This window comes from Lithobates pipiens, unplaced genomic scaffold, assembly GCF_037356315.1.
Source record: "Lithobates pipiens isolate NorthernLeopardFrog02 unplaced genomic scaffold, aLitPip1_a1.2 Scaffold_22, whole genome shotgun sequence".
Taxonomy (NCBI): domain Eukaryota; kingdom Metazoa; phylum Chordata; class Amphibia; order Anura; family Ranidae; genus Lithobates; species Lithobates pipiens.
The window spans coordinates 82,364,721-82,387,770 of NW_027507784.1; the positions used below are offsets into that span (position 1 = coordinate 82,364,721).

The 23,050-nt window shown below is 43.3% G+C and overlaps 1 protein-coding gene across 1 annotated transcript in view; it reads left to right on the plus strand.

The window, feature by feature from the left end:
• The window catches only part of MGAT5 (alpha-1,6-mannosylglycoprotein 6-beta-N-acetylglucosaminyltransferase), a 263,857-nt gene that overhangs the window by 184,538 nt on the left and 56,269 nt on the right, over positions 1-23,050 (plus strand). The window contains exons 8-9 of the mRNA XM_077447804.1: positions 12,102-12,271; positions 21,264-21,398. Of these exons, the coding sequence (XP_077303930.1) occupies positions 12,102-12,271; positions 21,264-21,398 (305 nt within the window). The remainder of the gene's footprint in view (positions 1-12,101; positions 12,272-21,263; positions 21,399-23,050) is intronic.

Here is a 23,050-nt window from a genome sequence, read left to right on the forward strand (position 1 = left end):
GCTTTTACACTGGAGCGGTGCGCTGGCAGGATGTCAAAGTCCTACCAGCAGCTTCTTTGGAGTGGTGAAGGAGTGGTGAACTCGCCTCTCCTCCCCATTGAAAACAATGGGACAGCGCTGTGATACCCCTTTTCGGCCGCTAGTGGGCCGAATAGCGCCGCAAAAATGATGGTAAAGTGGTGCTAAAAATAGCTCCGCTTTAGCGCTGACGCCGGTGGTGGCTCAGTTTGAAAGGGGTCTAACTGCTTGCCGACCAGCCGCCACAGTTGTACTGCGGCAACACGGCTCGGCTGCGCGAATCGCCGTTATGTCACTCCCTCTGGTGGCCACAGCTCAACCCCCGAAGCCGATGCGAATGCCCGGCAGTCTCGATCGCTCGTAACACGGCGAGAATCGGGATCTCTGTGTGTAAATCCCGGTTCTCTGAGGGGAGAAGTGACAGATCAGCGATCTGTCATCTCCTCTAGCCGGTCCCCTCCCCCCTTCAGTTAGAACACACACTAGGGAACACAAGTAACACCTTGATCGCCCCATAGTGTTAACCCCTTCCCTGCCAGTGACATTTTTACAGCAATCAAGGCATTTTTATGCACCGATTGCTGTATTAATGCCAAGGGTCCCAAAATTGTCCGATGTGTCCGCCATAATGTGCAATCACAATACAAATCGACGATTGCCGCCATTACTGGTTAAAAAAAAAATAATAATAAAAATTATATAAATCTATCCTCTATTTGGTTTGCGCAAAAGTTCTAGCTCCTGCTAATCGATATAAGTTTATTGCGATTTTTTTTTTTTTTTTTTTTTTTTTTTTTTTTTTTTTTTTAAATTGAGGAAAGCTTTTTTTTATATATTTTTGGGGGGATATTTATTATAGCAAAAAGTAAAAAAAAAAAAAAAAGCGTTTTTTCAAAATTTACACCTTTTTTGTTTATAGCGCAAAAAATAAAAACCGCAGAAGTGATCAAATACCACCAAAAGAAAGCTCTATTTGTGGGGAAAAAAATGTAAATTTTGTTTGGGTGCAACATCGCACGACCAAGCAAATTTCAGTTAAAGCGTTGCAGTGCCAATACGCAAAAAGTGCTCTGGTCAGGAAGGGGGTAAAATCACCTGGGGCTGAACCAGTTAAGGTGAATGCTTTCACATTGTCAAAAGCCACAGTGACAAATTGGTTTGGGCCCTTCAGATTCCGTTTGTTCAGCACCTGTGTCATATCAACCAAAAAGTCCATGATCCACTTGGGATCATCAAGTTCAGGAACATCCAGTCTTCATCAGAAATTGATTTCCTTCCTTTAGTTCCAAAAACCTCTTTAAGACTTTGCTCAACCAGCGTACCTCTGTAAAGTACAGGACATCACCATAAGCTGCTCCAATTTCCTCCAACAAAGCACGAAATTGGCGGTGCTGTAAGCCCCTTGACCTGATGTAATTAATACATTTCACCACAACTGGCATAACATTGTCAACTTTCAAACATTTGCTGCAAAGTGCCCATTGATGAATAATGCAGTGTAAAGCAATAGCGGGATCTGCATTCTCCTCTTCCAGTTTTCTTTGTATCAGCGCCACTAGGCCATTTCTTTTCCCAGTCATTGATGGGATCTGTGCTTATCCCAACCAATTCATGCCAAGGCAGGACATCGTGGTCAATTACATCAGAGATGCTGAAACATGTTACTGCCTGTAGTCTGTCCATGTATTGCAATTAAACTGAGCAACTTTTCAGGCACTTCAAACTGGTCATTAACCGATTGCCGACCAGCCGCCGTCATTTTACGGCAGCAGGTCGGCACGATCCGGCTAGCTGTCATAGCTATACGTTGGGACAGCGGGGTGTCAATGCTTGTGGCAGACGGTCTTGATGACTCCCGGGCACGAGCGATCGTGGGTAAACACACAAATCCCTGTTCTGTGAGGCATGACAGATCGTGAGTTCCTGTTGGCTAGGAACCACGAACCGTCTCTTCTTCTAGGTCAGTCCTCTCCCCGTACAGTTAGAAATGCACACAGGGAACACTGTTAACCCCTTGATCTCCCCCTTAACCTGTGTATATATGCCAGTGGTCACAAAAAAGTGTCTGATGTGTCCACCATAATGTTTCAGTCCCGATTAAAAATTGCAGATCGCTGCCAAAAATAAGAATGCTATAAACTTATCCCCTATTTTGTAGTCGCTATAACTTTTGCGCAAACCAATCACTATACACTTATTGCATTATTTTTGGTTAAAAAAAAAAATGTAGAATACATATCGGCCTAAACTGAGAAAATTTAGTTTTTCTTTAAAAAAAAAAAAGGGAATATTTATTACATCAAAAGGTACAAAATATATTTTTTTCAAAATTGTCGCTTTTTATTTATTTTTTGTTTATAGCGCAAAAAATAAAAATGCAAAGGCAATCAAATACCACCAAAAGAAAGCTCTATTTGTGGGAAAAAAAAGGACGTCAATTTTGTTTGGGTGCAGCGTCGCACGACCTTGCAATTGTCTGTGACGCCGTGCCGAATCGCAAAAAATGGCCCGGTCATTCGGGAGCCAAATCTTCTGGGGCTGAAGTGGTTAATTCCTCTAACAAATACAGCAAGCTGAGCAGTGCCATTTGTGTCAGTGCTCACATCAAGAGCCAGCGAATGGAAACAGAACTTTGGACCTTTATCGCACAATTGATCATATATATTATCTGACTTATCCTCTCTGCCACTGTATTTGCTGATAGGCTGATGCTTCTGAACAGACTTTCCTTCTCAGGACAAAGGATATCGGCAACCTTTACCATGCGATCTTTAACCAGTTCCCGACCGGCGCACGCCGATGTACATTGGCAGAATGGCGTGTACATGTACGACCATTTCTATATGTCGCCCTGCCATCGCATGCGCGCTCGCGTGCTGGTCGGGACCCCCGTGAGTCCGGTCGCGGGTCCTGCGGACTCGATCGCCGCGGGGATACCCGGATACCCGCGATCGTCTCGGGCTAGCTAAACAGGGAAATACCGTTGTAAACAGCATCTCCCCGTTCTGCCTAGCAACAAGTGACGCTGATCTCTGCTCCATGTGATTGGAGCAGAGATCAGTGTTCACTAAAACAAAGCCCAGCCCCCCACAGTTAGTAACATGCCCCTAGGAATACTTGACCCCTACACTACCACCCCCTGGTTAACCCCTTCACTGCCAGTGTCATTTACACAGGAATCGCTGCATTTGTATAGCACTGATTGCTGTATAAATGACTGGTCCCAAAAATGTGTCAAAAATGTCCGATGTGTCCACCATAATGTCGCAGTAACAATAAAAATCGCTGATTGCCACCATTACTATTAAAAATTTTTTTTTATAAAAATGCCATAAAACTATCCCCTATTTTGTAAACGCTATAACTTTTGCGCAAACCAATCAATCGCTTATTGCGATATTTTTGGTAAAAAAAAAAATAAAATGACAGAAGAATACACATCGGCCTAAACTGAGGGAGTTTTTTATATTTTTGGGGGATATTTATTATAACAAAAAGTAAAAAAAGTGTGTTTTTTTTTTTAAATTGTCGCTCTATTTTTGTTTATAGCGCAAAAAAATAAAAACCGCAGGGGTGATCAAATACCACCAAAAGAAAGCTCTGTTTGTCGGAAAAAAAGGACGTCCATTTTGTTTGGGAGCCACGTCGCACGACCGCGCAATTGTCCGTTAAATCGACGCAGTGCCGAATCACAAAAATGGTCCGGTCTGAAAGTGGTTAAGAAACGGACCCTCAGTAAATGGCTTTCCAGCTTTTGCAGCTTGCTCACACACCACATGGCTAGCTTCAACTGCTGAATCACATTCCTTTTTTGCACGCTTAGAGCTTTTGCTGCACGGACAGTGATTTCTGAAGTTGGCCAATTTGTGTCTCCTGTTCTTTTCCCCTCATACTTTGCATAGTGATCAGCATGTTTAGTATTATAATGCCGCTTAAGGTTATAATCTTTCAGAACAGCAACCTCTTCATTGCAGATCAGGCAAGTAGCCATCTTATTAAACTCCACAAAAAAATAATCACTTGTCCACCTCTCTCGAAATTTCCTCTGTTCAGCATCAACTTTTTTTACAATGTGTGTATTTATGTGCTGAGCATACAGTTCCCCTTCTGAGAACTATTAAACCCAGCGCTGGCGTCGGCAGGCGCGTTCTTAAACCCAGCGCTGGCGTCGGCAGGCGCGTTCTTAAACCCAGCGCTGGCGTCGGCAGGCGCGTTCTTAAACCCAGCGCTGGCGTCGGCAGGCGCGTTCTTAAACCCAGCGCTGGCGTCGGCAGGCGCGTTCTTAAACCCAGCGCTGGCGTCGGCAGGCGCGTTCTTAAACCCAGCGCTGGCGCCGGCAGGCGCGTTCTTAAACCCAGCGCTGGTGCCGGCAGGCGCATTATTACAACAAAAGATTCACCCTAATGAGACTTTAAATTAAGTGGGCACCATTTGGCCAAAAAGCATCATACCTGTAATTGATGTATAAAATATATGCGTTTTTTCAGGTAAGTCATGCATGCATCAGGATCAGCAATGGCCAGTTGTAAAACATACATGTAAAATAGACAATGGTACATAAATGTATAAGCATTTAAAACACGGGCATTGGTATACGCTAAGAGGGGAAAACATGTGATACACAAGCATCTAGTGTACCAGACGCGTTTCGCAAGACCCAGCTCACTCTTCAGGGGTTGATGCGTGTACAGATGTACCTATGATAAAAGAATATAAATGGGTAGGTAGTATAGTATTGATGGAGTAGTTGCAGAGAGTGGGAGCCATAATATGGGGTCCCATACTCGCCATTAAATGAGGCCAGGACAGCAGGTGTCTCAACCGGGAACCGTGGAGGCGGAGCCAAACAGGACCCGGTGGAGCAAATCAGGACAGGCATGTGAGTGTGTCCCCAGCAGTCTCACTGAATCCACGTGTATTGGAAACTGTAGGCGTAAAAAAGTATAATAATGCATTGATTACTAATGATATGTATGTGTCCATGCATAAACAGAGTCCATATATAATGGAAACTGTAGGTGTAAAAAAGTATAATCATGCATTAAGTACTAATGATATGTGTGAATAGAAAGCCCGAGCCAAGAATAATAAGGGCATAGGAGACTGAAAGGGGAAAGGAAAATGGCAAAGAAATGCCAGCAAGTGATAAGAGTCAGAAGTGAAAACAAGAGAAAAAAACCATACATATCATTAGTACTTAATGCATGATACTTTTTTACGCCTACAGTTTCCATTATATATTAACTCTCTGTTTATACGTAGACACATACATATCATTAGTACTCAATGCATTATTATACCTTTTTACTCCTACAGTTTCCAATACACATGGATTCAGCGAGACTCCTGGGGACACACTCTCGCATGCGCACCATGCCTGTCCTCTGGTTTGCCCTACCGGGGTCCCGTTCGGTTCCGCCTCCATGGTTCCTGGTTGAGAAACCTGCTGCTACCTCTGGGAACCAAAAACCTGCTGTCCTGGCCTCATTTAGTGGTGAATATGGGACCCCATATTATGGCTCCGGACGCTCTGCAACTACTCCAGTACTATACTACCTACCCATTTATAGTCTATCTTGGGTACATCTGTACACGCATCAACCCCTGAAGAGCGAGCTGGGTCTCGCAAAACGTGCCCGGTACGCTAGATGCTTGTGTATCACGTTTTCCACTCTTGGGGTACACCAATGCCCATGTTTTACATGCTTATCCATTTATGTACCATTGTCTATTTTACATGTATGTTTTACAACTGGTCATTGCTGATGATACCAATGTATGCATGACTTTTACCTGAATAAACGCATATACTTTATACTTCAATTACTGGCAAGATGCTTTTTGGCCAAATGGTGCCCACCTCCATTTAAAGTCCCATTAGGGCGGAACTTTTGTTGCATATTTCAGGGATGGAGGTGGGTCGCCTGTGATGCCAGATCACTCCTTTTTTATTTTTGTAGATGCATTATTAAACCCAGCACTGGTGTCAAACGCATTATTAACACCTACCACTGGTGTCAGCAGACACATTATTAAACCCAGCATTACCCCTCACACTGCAGATACCACACACACACACACACACCTGATCGTCTGCCTCCCAAGTCCTGACTTCAACACAGGCCTAGTGACAGAGGCACCTAGAGAACGACACAATCTCCCACCCTGAGGTGGCAGCAGGACCCTGGATCCGAGGCTCTGTGGTTGATCATCAGTTCCTAGGTGGGCGGGGCGATGGGCGGATCCTTCCTCCACTCTGTTGCCTCTGGGCTGCAGCAGCAGAGGGGACACAGATGGAGAGATAAAGCTCTTCACCTCACCCTCTGCAGTGCCTGGGTGCAGTGCAAACACGTCCAGGATCGGCCCTGCCTGCGGGCCATTTGTAACCTGTCCGCGGGCTGCAAATGGCCCACGGTACTTTGAGACCCCTGGTTTAGAGCATTTTAAAAATTCAAGTTATTTAGAGTCTGGATCCCACCTGTACAGAGGCCGCCATCTAAAATGTCTGTAGGTAGCCTGGTGACTGTTACTTTAAAGAATGCAGATGATGGGTATTACATGCAGGAACCCAGAGGAGCCAACACATCTTTTTAGCAAAGAATCTCCCTACATAGGTACAGCTAAGCACATAGTTCCAGATTTATCAAGAAAGTCGATTGGGAAGTGGCTCATTTTGCCTCCTACCGGACACTACTTAAAGCTGTATTAACCACTTGCCCCGGACCATAAGACTTTTTACAGTTTGGCACTGTGCTGCTTTAACTGGTAATTGCACAATGCTGTACCCAAACTAAATTTGCGTCCTTTTGTTCACACAAATGGCTTTCTTTTGAGTGCCTCTGCGATTTTTATTTTTTTGCGATTTAAATGGAAAGACCGAAAACTTTAAATTTTTATTTTTTTATAATTTTTGTTATAATAAAAATCCAATAACCTCAATTTTAGTCATACATTTAGGCCAAAATATATTCAGCCACATGTCTTTGGTAAAAAAAAAAGTCAATAAGCGTATATTTATTAGTGTGCATAAAAGTTATAGCGTCTACAGACTAGGGTACATTTTCTGGAATTTACACAGCTTTTATTTTGACTGCCTATCTCATTACTTAAGGTGCTAAAATGCAGAACAGTACAGCCCCCCCCCCCCCCATATGACCCCATTTTGGAAAGTAGAAACCCCAAGGAAATTGCTGAGGGGCATGTTGAGCCCATTGAATTTTTTTTTTTTTTTTGTCCCAAGTGATTGAATAATTGCAAAAAAAAAAATGTTGATTAAAAGTTGTCACTTGATGATATATTGCTCACACATGCCATGAGCATATGTGAAATTACACCCCAAAATACATTCTGCTGCTTCTCCTGAGTACAGGGATATCACATTTGTGGGACTTTTTGGGAGCCTAGCTGTATACCGGGCCCCGAAAACCAATCACCACCTTCAGGATTTCTAAGGGTGTAAATTTTTGATTGCAGCTGGCAAGGGAGGACTGGGGATAAGCGGAGATGTATTGACCAGCATAAAAAATTACTTCGGTCCACGATAGATCTATAGAGATCTTCGGTGAAAAACAGCGAATAAAAATCAAGTGACGTAAAAATAAACTGTTTCCACCTGAATTCCGGGTTGGCCAGTGAATGGGGGGGGGGAAGTACGGGTGCTGCAGAAGTGGTGGGTTCCTAATTAGGATTGGCGAATGCAGCAGGAAGGGCACTATAGGCTTGACAGAGTCCTATCTGTCTTCTTGGTGGCAGCGGGACAGTACTTGTGCTTGCCACCTCTCCAGCTTAAACTGCACTTATGGGACTCGCCGCTTCACCACGTGTTACTGCAGTGCTGGTTTGACTACGACCAGGGTGTACTAGGCCGCTGGTGCTTTCCAGTTCACCAGAAGGATGAGCGGCGCTAGTACTTCTCTGCTCCATATGAGAGTCCTGCGGTTCTTGCACCTCAACAGCAGAAGAAGATGGGGTCTGGTACGCCTGACCTTGGCAGGGACCACAACTCCGTTGTCTGCGCCATCTGTCATGGAGTCACTGGTGTCTACAGGATCGTATTCTGAGCCTGAATCCTCTTCACTATCTGTCAGGCTCAGAAACGTGTAGGCCTCTTCGCTAGTGTACCTTCAATTTGCCATTTTGGGCTTTAAATTTACTGGTACAATAGTGAGACTCGCAGATAAAAAAAAAAAAGCTCCTAGGCTGTCGGGAACTGCATCAAACGCTACCAAAAAAATCTGTTAGTGATTGCAGGGATCAGGCCTGACTCTGCAAACTCTGCAGTTATGAGTTCAGAGTTTTGTAAATTATAGTGATCAATCGATACTGCACCTGGGCTAGGCGGAGGGCCAAAACGCAGGTGCTAGCAGGTATCTGGGCTGATCCAGCTAACACTGTTTATGGGAACCCTAAACTGCTGGAGATGCTAGTATAGATCTGATCAGATATTGATCCATTCAGACACTATACTACTAAGGAAGGCTTATGGTGTGTGCATGCGTGGGTGTTAGCGGTATTGGCACTAATCTGACGCTGCCTGAGGCGACGCAGACCCTATCTGACCCTAAAACCTAACCCCGCCGGGTGATCAGGGGGTTAAACCTTTATTGGGTAATAAACGGCGGGTATAAAAAAAAAAAACCAGCGTCACCCGTAACACTTATACGGTGATCACTGATGAAAGAGTTAACTGGGGGGCAATCGGGGTTAAAACCTTTGAGGTAGTATATGGGGGTACCTGATGCTATAAAAGCTGATGGTGAACCTAAATAACAGGCTAACTAGCATCACCCGTGACACTTGTACATCGCTCAGAAAAATTATTACTTAGTGACACTGGCAACAGGGTGAAAGGGTTAAACCTTTTATTTGGGGGGGCGGGGTACCCTAGACCTAAAAGGGCCTACCACTAACAGCCCTAACACTTATAACAGTCACAAAATGACACTAATGCAGTGATCAGTAAAAAAATAAAAACTGCTATTGGTGTCACTGTGGCGGGGGGGGGGGGGGGGGTGATTGGTGATTATGTGCCTATGTGTATTGTTGGTGCAAACTCACATTGATGTTTTCTCTCCTGGGGAGCCGGAACGAAAAGGCTTTGTGAGGAGAGATGGCCTCACTTCCTCTGCTTCTGTTTACATTTCAGAAGCAGAGGAAGCTTCTTATTTGTCAGGAGCGATCGTGAGGGAGAGGCAATGAATCAGTGGCCTCCCCCTCAGGACGGATCACTCCTGAAACAATGTCTACCGCCTTGGGCACCGGGGGTACCATCGCACTCCCATGCCCATGCCATTCTACCGCAGTATATCTGCGTGAGGTATTCTGCAAGTAGTTAAACCCATAACCAAAAATGTAATATATTGCAGCTTACCACTCAGGGGTGTGTGTTTTTTTTATTTTTTTTATTTTAAGATTACTTTTCTCTTTTTAGACTTTTTGCACCTGCGATCTGGCCAATAACACAGCTTCTGTATTTTAGTTCCTCCACTCTGGATGAAGGAGCACAGGCGTACCTTTGAACAGCAGCATTGTCAGTCTGGGAACGTAGGGGATTGTTGTATGTACAAACGAACTTGGAACCAAATTGAAGCCAAACTGCAGCGAACACTAATGCTGCGTACACACGACCGGACACTAAGAGCCCCGTCGCTAAATAAAATGGTTTAGCTTACAGTCCTGTTTACACCTTGCTTTTGCTTGGTGCTTCGAGCGAGCTTTGTCATAGACTTCTATTTAGGCTTTGAAGACTCTTTGAAGCACTAAAGCGACATGGGGTATAATTTTTGAAGCAGAAGTAAAGCTGTAAATGGCACTGTAAGCTAACCATTTTATGTAGTGACGAGCTTTGACTGGCGTTCAGAGAGCTTTAACAAAGCGTGTCCGAAGTCATGCTTTAAAACAAGTATAAACTAGCCTTTAATGTGTTTTGAAGCTGAAGTAAGTGTAAATGAGCCCTTAATCAGTTACAGCAAACATATTTTGCCCTTTTTAGATAGATTTTACATAAATTATAATTTTAAGCACCCCCGCCAGCGTTAGTCTGTCATCCCTGTGACTGCAAAAGGGCTTTTTTTGTTAGAAAACAGACTTGGCGTATAACACTCACCCCAAGTTTAGGAGGGAAGTTTAAGGAAAAGAACTTACATTTAAATGCCCATCATTGCAGCCTTGTCGGTGTCCATTTGCAGCCTTGTCGGTGTCCATTTGCAGCCTTGTCGGTGTTATTTTCAGCTTTGCCATTTAAAAATGGCGGTGCCGAGATGCAGAGCCGGATGTCCTTTCTTCCGACCCGCTCCGATCCGAAAAAGTGTAACGGAGGAAAAAGCTATTTTTCCATCCGGCATCGGATCGGGTGATGACGGGCACTGCGGTCCGTCGTCATCTGATCTCCCATAGGGGAGAGCGGCGCTGTGAGAGGTCTGTCCCTGCGCAGTGTGGGGGATCGACGGAGTGATCCCCGCTGAGCGAACGGATATCCATGGGGCGGATCAGAACTGATCCGCCCCGTGTGAAAGGACCCTTACTCTTCCTTTCTTTTGAAGGCTGTGGCTTCAGAAGAGCGGAGAGAATTTTTTGCATAGAAAGAATTGTGAAAGACTTTAGTCAAGGTCGCGATAACGATTCTTGACGATTAATTGTGCAGCTCTCCTGTGCAGGGATCTTCTGTCATTGAAGCCCCCTGACCATTCACAGAGCTTTTATAGTGTACGATGCACATCCATAATTAGTCACCCGTGTTCACAGATGTCGTATTTTGCCAAGTATGGCATGTCAAAAGGATAACCTTTTGACGTGTTACCAGATTGGTCCTGTCATAAAACATTCTCGTTTTCCTTGTTTTAGCTATTCAAAGATGCCATGGAGGTCATGACACAGGTTTGAACCATAATGTCTAAGCGGTTATAGTATAGGTTTATTTTTACAGGCACTTATATGGTGCCATCAATTTGCGCAGCACTTTACATATATTGCGCGTGTACATCAGTCCCTGCCCTCAAGGAGCTTACAATCTAAGGTCCCTAACTTGCATTTATACAAGGGCCAATTTAGACAGGATCCATCCAGTTAACCTATCAATATGTCTTTGGAGTGTGGGAAGAAACCTGGACAAGGAGAACATGCAAACTTCATATGTATGTATTTGATCTCTAAGGCCCAATTTCCTTGTCACTACTCTTGAAAATGTCCCCTCCCCTTACACCTATTATGAGTAAATGGTATAAGAAAAGAATCAGCATACTTGCTGTACCTATTTTCAGGCCACTCCAATATGGTCACGTGAGCGGCTCCACTCTGTCCGCCTGTGCCAGCTGCAGGGGCGAGGAGTGAGCGCCCACAACAAATGGGCCTCGGAAGCCTATGGGTGAAGTTACCACCCCCAGGCATTGCCAGCCATTGTCGAGCGCTCTCTCCCCCCCCCTCCACCCCCAACGCGGCTGACACAGGAGCTGGTGGGGCATGAAAATGGGTTTATAGATCATTTTCTTACACGGGTTAGTCATAATAGGTTTTAGGAGGGGACTTTTTTTTTTTTTTTTTTTTTTTATATAAAGTAGTTCGATTTTGACTGGAATTCTACTTTAAAATGCCCAACCCTTGCTCTGGTTTGAGGTATGTGTTAAACCTTTATCCGCTTTCACCCCTGCATTGCTGGAGTGCAGGGCCTTCCTGCAAAGCTAAAGCAGGTAGGCAGAGGCTTGCTTTTCCTTCCCTGCCTCCTGAACATTCCTATTGGCCAATGAGGCAGCCCATCATAATGACTGGCCCATAGAAATGTGCTGGAGGGCCATGGACAAGCTCTACCGCTCCTTGGAGGAAGAAGTTTGGATGACCTCAAACGCCGCCATATATGATGTGTGTGGCACAGACGAGAGAAAATAGTCTGTTCAGAGCAAAGGAAATTGTGTGAAATTCATGCCCTGAGTTGTTTTATGTGATTCTATGGGAATGTTGTTGTGTGTTTTTTTTTTTTTTTTTTTTTTTTTAGTAGAGTTCCTCTTTAAATATAACAAAGTGTAATAGAGCAAAACAAGTGTGCCTCTTTCATGTCGCATAATTTTTATTTATTTTTTTCTCTTCCTCAGATTCTTGTTCATCTGGGCCTCCTAACAAAGGAATCTGGTTTCAAGATAGCTGAAAATGCATTCAGTGGAGGGCCGCTCGGCGAATTAGTCCAATGGAGTGACTTAATTACATCTCTTTACTTACTGGGCCATGATGTCAGGATTTCAGCTTCAATAGCTGAGCTGAAAGAGTAAGAAGATTACTTTCAACATTAAAACCCACTCTGAACGCACAGCGACTGTAGACACGTTCTCAGTGTGTGTTATTTGTCAGGGGGAGAAGCAGCTGAGTATTCTGGTGACTAATTGTGTTTAAGAAGATTACTTTATTTCTGCACTATGTTTTCAGTATTGTTGGATATTTAATTTTCCTGTTGGTTCTTTTGTGGAAATACAAATCTATTTTTAGTATTAAAAATAACCAGGAGAATGCAACATTAGCATGCAGGCACAGGCCCTGTTATGTTATAGAATGCGTTTTTATCCCCTCCCACTTGCCTTGTATTAAAAATATAACACTACAGCTAGGGTTTCCACCCATCCAGGATTCACCCGGACAGTCCAGGTTTTTAATGTGTCTGGGTTTCAGATCGCCTGAAACCCAGACACATTCATATCAGACTGTGGCTCCCCATGTAATCCGAGTTCTTCAACCACCTAGTGCAGTGATGGGGCACCCCAGATGTTTTGGAACTACATTTCCCATGATGCTCATGCACGCTGCAGTTTAGGTGAGCATCATGGGAACCTGTAGTTTCAAAACATCTGGGGTGCCAAGGTTTGCCATCACTGGCCTAGTGCATCGGTGTGCACACAGGCCAGAGGCAGCACAATTGCCCCCATGGTTGGGATAGAGAGAAGACTTGATGTGCTCCTCCTCCTCTGGCCACTACGCTTCTGTGTCTGCCCACTACGCTTCTGTGTCTGCCCACCCTCCAATCCACAACATGCTGTGCCTCAGAAAAGGGATGTGTGAATGGGAAATTTGAAGCCCAGCAGCCAGAAGATACATCCTGCATGAAAGGTGCAGCCTGAACCTCCAACCTTGGGTGAGTGAGCTCACCATCCAATGTCTGTGACTGCGGTCTCCTCCTCCCTCGCTTCCTTCTCCCTCCTGCCTCTGAGCAAGTGAGTACACATAGGTAAGGGGGACTCGGATATATGGTACTCTGCAGACTTTGACTTAAAGTGGGGGGGGGGGGGGTTTGGGAACTCGAAGTGGGGGATTCGGGGAACAGAAACCCCCTTACATCAGAGTTCCCCTTTACACCAAGTCCACAGTGCTCCCTCTTTAAAAAGAAAAAAAAGAAAATTTCTGCAAGGAGCTAAAGTTTTCAGGTTTGGCTTTTTAGAAAAGGTGGCAACCCCGAACTACAACCAGTGTTAATTTTGTAATTGAAAATATATTTTTGTCAACTTTAAATTTAAGTATGGGATTATTTATTTTAGAATCATACTTACCTTGGTGGATGCTGCATCTGTCCCCTCGCTGGCTCAAAGGCTGAGAACCGAGCGATCAAACACCACTGGTCACTAAATTCTCAGAGCTCCCTGAGCAGCTGACTGCTCTGTCCCCCCCCCCCCCCCCACAGCTCTGGAGCGCTGGGCTGTGGAGGGGGGGTGGCTAAAATAAACTAAAATGGCATTTTAGTCAAGAGACTGACTAAAGCTAAATTGAAATTTGATGTCAAGATTAACACTTAAATTATAAAAAAAAAAAAAAAAAAAGGGGGAACATTATTGCTAGAGAGAAAAAAAAAACTGATGGGTGAAGCACTGATGTCCTTTCCTATATCACTTTGGCACCACAGCAACAAACTGCAATTCCTATGATGCAGAGAAAATTGTAGCTGCCAGTGAGCATGAATGTGATCAGGCCTGTGGTCAGTCGTAGGACCTCCATGTGCATCAAATTCTAGTGTTATCTGGTGCCTCGGAGGCACAGGTGTCGTGTCCAGCCCTGCTACCAGTGACCTGTCAAAATCTAACCTTTTGCGTTTTGGGCATTGGGCACTAAATGTGAGTGCTGCTGGGTACAGTGTCCAGCTGCCACGGTTTTGTAAATGCAGGGACGCACTTGGGCCAAACAGCAGGGTAGATTTACCCCTGTAGAGGAGTAGATTACAGCGGGACTAAACTGTATCTTGAGCACCACAAACTGATTCATTTTTAATCTTCAAAGCTAACATTCAAAGCTAAATTTCTCTATGCTTAATTTTGTTAAAGTAGAACTTTATAGGCAAAACTTTTTTCATTCAGGATAACTTAAAGCGGATTTCCACCTAAAAATGTAACTTCCGCTTTAAGGGAGGTGACCCCCTGACATGACACATTGGCATGTCAATTTTTTTTGGGGAGGGGAGCCGGTACCCTATTTTTTTTTTTCTGCCTTTCTGTGTCCTATTGTGGAGATTTCTCTTCACTTCCTGTCCATATACAAACAGGAAGTGAGAGGAAATCCCTGCATATTAAGGGAATTCCTTGGGGACCCCCAGGTCACCAGAACTAATGTCCCCATTGGAAGATTTCCCCTCTATTTCTTTTCTGGGGACAACCCAAAATTTAGGATTTTCTTTTACTTTCAATGATCATAGTAAACAAATAGTGAATCTCCCCAACAGGAGCACAGACGGCAATAAACTGACAGGTGTTCTAATCCATCTCCACTCTATCCAAAACTTAAAAAAAAAAAAAAAATGCCTTTTAGTTATACTTTAAGAAATTACTTTGAAAACGCCCCATCCAGAGCACGAAGTGTCTCTTCTGTCTGCTGCCTCGTTCCTTTGCCATCAGCCTGAGTCACTTCTGACAAGTTTTCCTGACACTGGAGGGAGCTCCAGCACACATCCTGTGATTGATTGACACTCAGCTCTGTTCCTGTATGCTATGGGGAGGGGGGGGGGGGGTGTGTTCTTTCCCTCCAATCAGATCCCAGTGATACCTCTGCTGTGCAAGTTTCAGACAGGTCAGACAAGCTGCATAAATTCTGCACTTTGAATTGCTGTAGAGAATAGAAGAGGTCAGTCACTTCACTTTAAACTGATGACCGCACAGGTATCTGGGCCTGGGTGGATAGTCTTCAGTTAATTTATCCATTAGTAACATACTCTGCACACCGATCAGTTGTAAGCAACTTGTTGGCTGCGTGGGTAGCGACTGAATATTTTATTTGCAGTTAACACCATTCTGCGGTTTTACACACACACACACACACACACACACACACACACACACACACACACACACACACACACACACACACACACACACACACACACACACACACACACACACACACACACGATTTTTCTCATGAGATGACAAATCTCTGCATCACTTTCATTAAACAAGCCAGTGATTTCAGAGGATTGTTGTAAGCTGGAAAATCGCAGCAATCTGTTTCCCTTTTTCTTTATAGAAATATAAAATAAACCCCTAAAAAATGCTGCCATAATGGAACAGATGAGAGCCATAAAATATATACGGAGAGGTCTTTCAGGTGGTTGTCAGCCCCTGGCTTTCGATTATATGCTTATGCTCACTGAAGCATTAAGAGCTTGTATTGCATAATAAAACGTGTGTGTATGTAATATAAATATATATAAATATATACACACACACACACATACACACACACACATACACACACACATACACACACACACATACAGACACACATACACACACACATACACACACACATACACACACACATACACACACACATACACACACACACACACACACACACACACACACACACACACACACACACACACACACACACACACACACACACACATATATATATATATATATATATATATATATATATATATATATATATATATATATATATATATATATATATATATATATATAAAAATGTTTTATGTAATTGGAAGCTAGGGACAGACTCAACTATTGAAAGACCTCTCCATATATTTTTTTTATCGCTCTCATCTGTTTCATTGCAACAGCTTTTTTATTTTTATTTTTTATTCTATTTTTTTTTTTTTGTAGAAAGGGGCAGGGTTAGAAATGCTAGCCATTAGGGAGCATTAGAATGGTAAGTGACGAGCGCACTCTAATAGGGGCGGAGATGGTAACCGTATACCTTTTTAAAAGAACCATCAGTCAGGTTGTATTTTTTTATTTTTTGTCTTAATGACACACGCTCTTCTACACTGTCCTGATGGCGTCAGTACAGGAAGTATGGAGAAATCTCCCCAAATGAGGACATAGCAATACAAATTTTGCAGAATTTTAACCACTACTGGCATATAAAGTAGACATTCTAAAAAGTTGGCTTTTATGTTGCATTTTTTTCCCCCCTAAACTCTCATTAGGGCCATGGGAGGGTTGTTGAGATGCATACCATACTTAACCACTTTTACATGTATGTCCTCAGGTTTCAGTGTTTCTAACGGGATCACTGCTGCAGCTGGCATGCCTTTATTTTATTTTTTTATTTCTCTTTATAATGTAAAAGTGATCAGAGTACCTATACAGCTGCTGGATCGCTTTTACAGGTTGCGGAAGGTGGTCCCCCTGCCTCTGCCTTCCAGGGCTCGCCTGTTCCACAAGGGAGCCTGGGAGTGAAATGGGTGGTCAGGGTGGCACACCATAGAGATGGAGGCACTTCATTTCAAGTTCCTCTCTCTAAAATGTATGAAACTGGAAGCAACAAGGATTTTGTCACTTCCAATTTTAGTTTGTTTATAAGCCGGTACCGGTAACCTTGTACACACCTCAGCTCGGGTTGGAGTCTCTGTACTAACTGTACTAACAATCTGATGTTAGTACATTGATCTCCCCTGCTGCGCTATTGTATTCTGACAGGACGTCAATCCGCCCATGTCCCCCCTCCCCCCTGCCAGAATACTGTTCAGTGCTCTCAGCCATTGGTTAAGTGCGTTGTTTGGGAGCCGGTTGGCAGACCTTTTTCATCCCAAGTCCTCATCAGAAGCTGGCCAAATGCCCGGCTTCTTTTGGACCGGCTGTCATACACATGAGCCGAACGTCTGCCATTTTCTATTGAACCACCCAACAGTTGGCCTGTTGGGTGGTTAATAATACCTGTCACTACCCATGCTTTTACAAGGGATGATGTTTATCCCTTGTGATGGCAATAAAGTTGAGCAAAAAGACAGTGACTAAAAATTTTAACCACTTCCCGACCAGCGCACGCCGATGTACGTCGGCAGAATGGCATAAGGTACGTCCAATCTTAAATGCCGCCCTGCCATCGCCGGAGCGCTTGCGTGCTGGTTGGGACCCCCGTGAGTCCGGTCGCGGGTCCTGCGGACTCTATCGCCGCGGGCATACCCGCGATCGTCTCACGGGACGGCTGAACTGGGAGATGCCGTTGTAAACAGCATCTCCCCGTTCTGCCTAGCAACAAGTGACGCTGATCTCTGCTCCATGTGGTTGGAGCAGAGATCAGTGTTCACTAAATGAAAGCCCAGCCCCCAACAGTTTGTAACACACCCCTAGGAACACTTAACCCCTACACTGCCACCCACTGGTTAACCCCTTCACTGCCAATGTCATTTACACAGAAATCGCTGCATTTGTATAGCAGTGATTGCTGTATAAATGACAATGGTCCCAAAAATGTGTCAAAAATTTCTATCTGCCATAATGTCGCAATCACAATAAAAATCGCTGATCGCCGCCATTACTAGTAAAAAAAAAAAAAAAAAAAAAGCCATAAAACTACCCCCTGTTTTGTAAACGCTATAACTTTTGCGCAAACCAAACGCTTATTGCGATTTTTTTTTTTATCAAAAAATATGTAGAAGAATACGTATCGGCCTAAACTGAGGGGAAAAATGTTTTTTTATATATTTTTGGGAGATATTTATTATAACAAAAAGGAAAAAAAAATTTTTTTTTCAAAATTGTCGCTCTATTTTTGTTTATAGCGCAAAAAATAAAAACCGCAGGGGTGATCAAATACCACCAAAAAGCTCTATTTGTGGGGGAAAAAAAAGGACGTCAATTTTGTTTGGGAGCCATGTTGCACAACCGCGCAATTGTCAGTTAAAGCGACGCAGTGTCGAATCGCAAAAAGTGGTGTGGTCTTTGGCCAGCAAAATGGTCCGGGACTGAAGTGGTTAAACAATAAAATGTAAAAAATATATAAAATTCCCCAGTGCTTACATGCAAATACATATATAGGTCCCACAAGCATATGTAAGGTATTGCCGCGAGCATTGGAGCAATAAATCTATTCTAAACTGGTAACCTGTAAAGCGCCACCTATGGAAATTTTTAGGTACCGTAGTTTGTTGCTATTTGCATGGGCGTGTACAATAATAAAGCATGACATCTGTTTACTCAGCCTGCATAGTTTTTTTTTATACTTTACCAAAAAGTTGGGTGTTTGTTTTTTTTTTTGCGTGCACTAAAATCCCCTAAAGTATATATTTTTTTTTTTCCTGAATATTTGCATTTGATAAAACAGTGAGCAAATTTTTTTTTTTTCTCTCCCTGGCTTTGCTTTCAGAAAATGTTTGGGGGTTTTAAGTAATTATCCAGTAAAAAAACAAAATGCAGATTGTTAAATGTGTGCGAGAAAGGTCGGAATTGACTTGGGCCATTGGTTAATGGAGGTTTTTTTTTTTTTTTATTATGGCAGACCTCATCTTCATTCAGAACAGTCTCATATCTGATATGTTTTTGGCTTAATCAGACTTGCTAGAGGAAGCTCATTCTTATGCCATTTACAGCTGCCACTCCTGTCTGTACATCTTGTAATGATGATCACATATCAATGACTGCAGTCCTGCGTTAGCAGACTTCTCCAAGAGGTTAAGTAGTTGGCCACTAAATTATATTAGAGTCTGCCTTTGTATCCTCAGCTAGGCTGTGGTAATTCCAATAATAAACTGTTCCTTCTGATATGAGTCTTTGGCCTGACTGTCTTGAGAATATAAATTATAATTGACTACCTAAACAATCTAGTAATGAAAGGAGGGAATTGAAAATGTTTTAGATCTAGTTCTTTAAAGCCCAGCGCCACGCTAGTAAATTATCCCTTGCCTGCACCACAAGAGGTTAATAGCTCATTTTGTTTTTGTTGCACAGCCCCACTGCAAGGGATAATTTTGCCTATGGTTGGGCTATAACCTCTTGACCTGGAAGGTTCTACTGCCTTCATGGCCAGGGCATGTTTTGCTATTCAGCAATATGCTACTTTAAAGCATTTGTTAACCCAAAAAAATCAAAAAAATTGATCCTGCTACTTTAAAGCATTTTATACAGCACAGTACTTGTGCTGTCATTTGCCCCCCATAACGCAAAAAAAAAAAAACTGGCTGATGCTGCCAGTTTCTGCACACCCCTATGTAAACAGACCACATGGCTGCTGAGCCCTGACAACGTGGTCAGTTTACTTTCCTCTGTCATCCGCATTCCTCTGTCATATCTTTGCTTCTACCATCCTCTGCAATATTGAATGATGTGCTGCACTGCATGTTTTTTCTAAAATATCCACCGCTAAATACCTTATTCAATATTGGCGGTCATGCGACGGCCACGTTTCTCCTCTCGGCTGACATCCGGGGGGGGGGGTCTTGGCTCCGCCCACTTTCCTGTCGGCTTGAGAGAGGAGAGAGAGTACAATTAGCACCGATTGGCGCTATAAAATATATTTAGCGGCAGATTTTTTAGAAAACGCATGCAGAGGCAACACATTATTATTAGAGAGGATGGTAAAAACACCAAGTGGGTTAACAACCACTTTAACTAGTAATTGCGCAGTCATGCAACACTGTACCCTAAATTAAATTCATGCCCCCTTTTTTTATTTTACACAAATAAAGCTTTCGTTTGGTATTCGATCACCTGATTTTTTTTAGTTTTTTTAATTATGTGTATGTATATTTATATTCTAAAACTATGGTAGGTACACTGGAATTTACCCAGTTATAGATTAATTATCATTTTCCCAGATCCTTTCAAGCTCCTCCTTTCGGAATCTAAGGGTCACCTATACACATCCCCTCTTAGACAAAGCTCACCAACTGTTCTGGAAATTTTATAGGATTAGTCTAGCCTCTCTTGATTAGTGGTTCCAAATGAATAACTACTGCAGTAAGGAAGACACGAAAGATACTCAACATCTTTCCAAATAATTGTTCTGTTTGGCACAATTTAATTTAACTTGGGTACAACCAGCATGCCGGGTTTTAACTGCGTAATAATTTCTGTCTTCTGATGAATCAGCACTGTCTGTTTTGATGGGGGAGTCAAGCAAATTTCAAGGAAATAAGCTCTGGGTATGGCCGGTGTTCTGGCGTATAGAGTCCGGGCATCAAATGGTGTGCACTCCATACTGCGCATGCGCAGTACAGAGCAGACTAAGCTTCGGAAAATCTCCGAAGCTGAACGGCGCCTGCGCCGTGAGTGGAGGTGGTAGCCCCACCATCCAAGCGGACATAGGGTTGTGAATTTTAAAGGGCCCCTCGCGGGCGAGCTTCGCTCGCCACGCTTCGGGCTCGGCCTCGCTGCGCTCGGCTCTTTTTTTATTCTAACTCTATGTCCACTTGGATAGTGGGGATAGAACCTGGACTCACGGCGCAGGCGCCGTTCATCCTCGGCAATTTTCGGAATCTGTGTTCCTGTGTACTGCGCATGCGCAGTACGCAGGGGACACTATCTGATGGAGGACGCTATTTGACAAGACACCGGCCTTCTAGTGGGACTGATAGGGTAGCAATCTGGTGCGAGCAGACATAATTTGGGAGGGTCACTAACATTGCTAGCGACACTAATAGTGATCAGTGATAATGCTGTACACTGACACTGTACTAATGGCACTGGCTGGGAAGGGGTAAAATGTAGGGGCAATCAAGGAACTAACTGTACGCCTAACTATGTGTAATGTGTGCTGCTTTTACTTTGTGATTTGGCTGTTTTTTTCTCCCTGCTTTTCAGGGAGAAGAAACGGCCAGATTGCTGTTCCCTGTACAAAGTTCTGTGTTTTGTAAACAGTGGAAAATGTCCTTTTGTAATTGTGCGTTCTACAGTAGTCTCCATCAGAAGTCCATGTTGCAGAATGACCGTTCATTCCCGGAATAGTGCTGACACTAGTCGTTCTCTTTCTAGCTGCAGTTTAACTTATTGTGATATTTTTTATTCTTTTTTTTTTCCTAAAACTTTTTATTTCTTCTCCAGGATCATGAAGAAGGTTGTGGGAAACCGATCAGGCTGCCCTACACAGGGTGATAAAGTGGTGGAACTTATCTATATCGATATTGTGGGACTGGCTCAGTTCAAGAAGACACTTGGCCCTTCCTGGGTGCACTATCAGTAAGTGGCATGCATAGAATATCATTTTGACAGCAGACTTCTAAGTGTTTTATAGAACTGGAGCCCCCTTCTATCACAATTGTTTTGTTATAGATATAGCCATTGTGTGTTTGGAAGTCCCAAAACCCACCCATTCATTTATACCATGGACCACAGCTGTTGGATTTCCAAGCTCAACTCCAGCCATGCAGATAATAGGCAGTTTGAAAAGCGTGTATCAAAACTGAAAAACCCAAATTTGTTGTGTTGGGGGTATATAGTATCTTAAATTAAAATTGGTATTAAACCTCAGCTATCACAATATGCATGGACAAAACACAAACAAAATCTATGGAAAATTGGTGATGCGCTTGAAAAAAGTCCAACATGAACCCAAAATATATTGCTGGCACAGACTCAACTGGCAAAAACATATAAATGTAATCTACTTTTAAAAAGTCCAAAGTAAGCTAAAGTGATGTATCTTGAGGTATCAGATAAGTGAAGAGACCGCCACCGTCACCCAAACACTGCCTCATACCATTAGGTAGATAATAAGCAGGGATATAAATCACTGACAGCTCCTCAGCAGCACGGGGATGACTCTGTATCTCCTTCACAGTATTTCAGGAGGGTAATATAAGCATTATAGGAAACATCCAGCATTTCCAACCCACAAAATGGCCGCCATGTCCCAGCATGCAAGTCTCATCACACGTCTCCAACTTCTACGCGTTTCAGATATGTCGTCAGGGGCGTGGCTTGGCGTGCGCTATGCTCAATATATGTAGGGGGCGGCTTATTAGTGGGCGGGCATTACCTACATTCCAGCAGGAAGCAATAGAAGATCTACTTGGTTGGTACAATAGGAAATACTTATGCAATCCATTGACAGGAAGCATCAATACTTATTGTGAATCTTAAACAACCGAGCCAGGAAGCAGCGCCATCTTGTGGTACAAAAATGTTAAAATTAAACAATAACATTACAACATTTATACACAATTCCATACATATATGAAGACATTAATAAAACTTTAAATCAAAAATGTTGTCTAGGAGACAATGGGATTAAAAAAACAAAAATCAATTGGCTATTGATGAATGAATTAATATCCCACTCTATGTTCAAACCATGTGGGGCATAGCACCTAACCTGATAAATCCCCTTAGTTTCTAAACGTGATACCTCTCGCAGCACATTACTACCTCTCCAGTGAATCTTTCAATACCTTTAAATACTGTACCACTAGGATCTTGATTATGACATGGGTCATAATGCTTGGATAAACTGTGCTTGGGAAACCCTTCTTTTATATTGGCCCACATGTTCACTCAATCGCACATCTTACATTTGTTTTGTGCAACCAATATATTGAAGCCCACACGGGCATCGGACAACATACTCTACATTCCTAAATGTACAGATAATAAAGGGTTTAATGGGGAACTCAATGGTGGCAGAGGACTGAAATGACTCTGTCCTTCTGCACATATGTGCGTTAATTTTACATATGGGGCACTTCCTGCAAGGGAAGAAGACCCCCATCTTCTGAAAAACACCTTTCACACCAGACCCTTATCCAAGTATGCAGCCTGGCAGGCCACATGCCCTTAACATGGGGACAAGCTGCTTTGGGGTGGGGCCACGTTGTTTGTTTGTTCCAGAATTT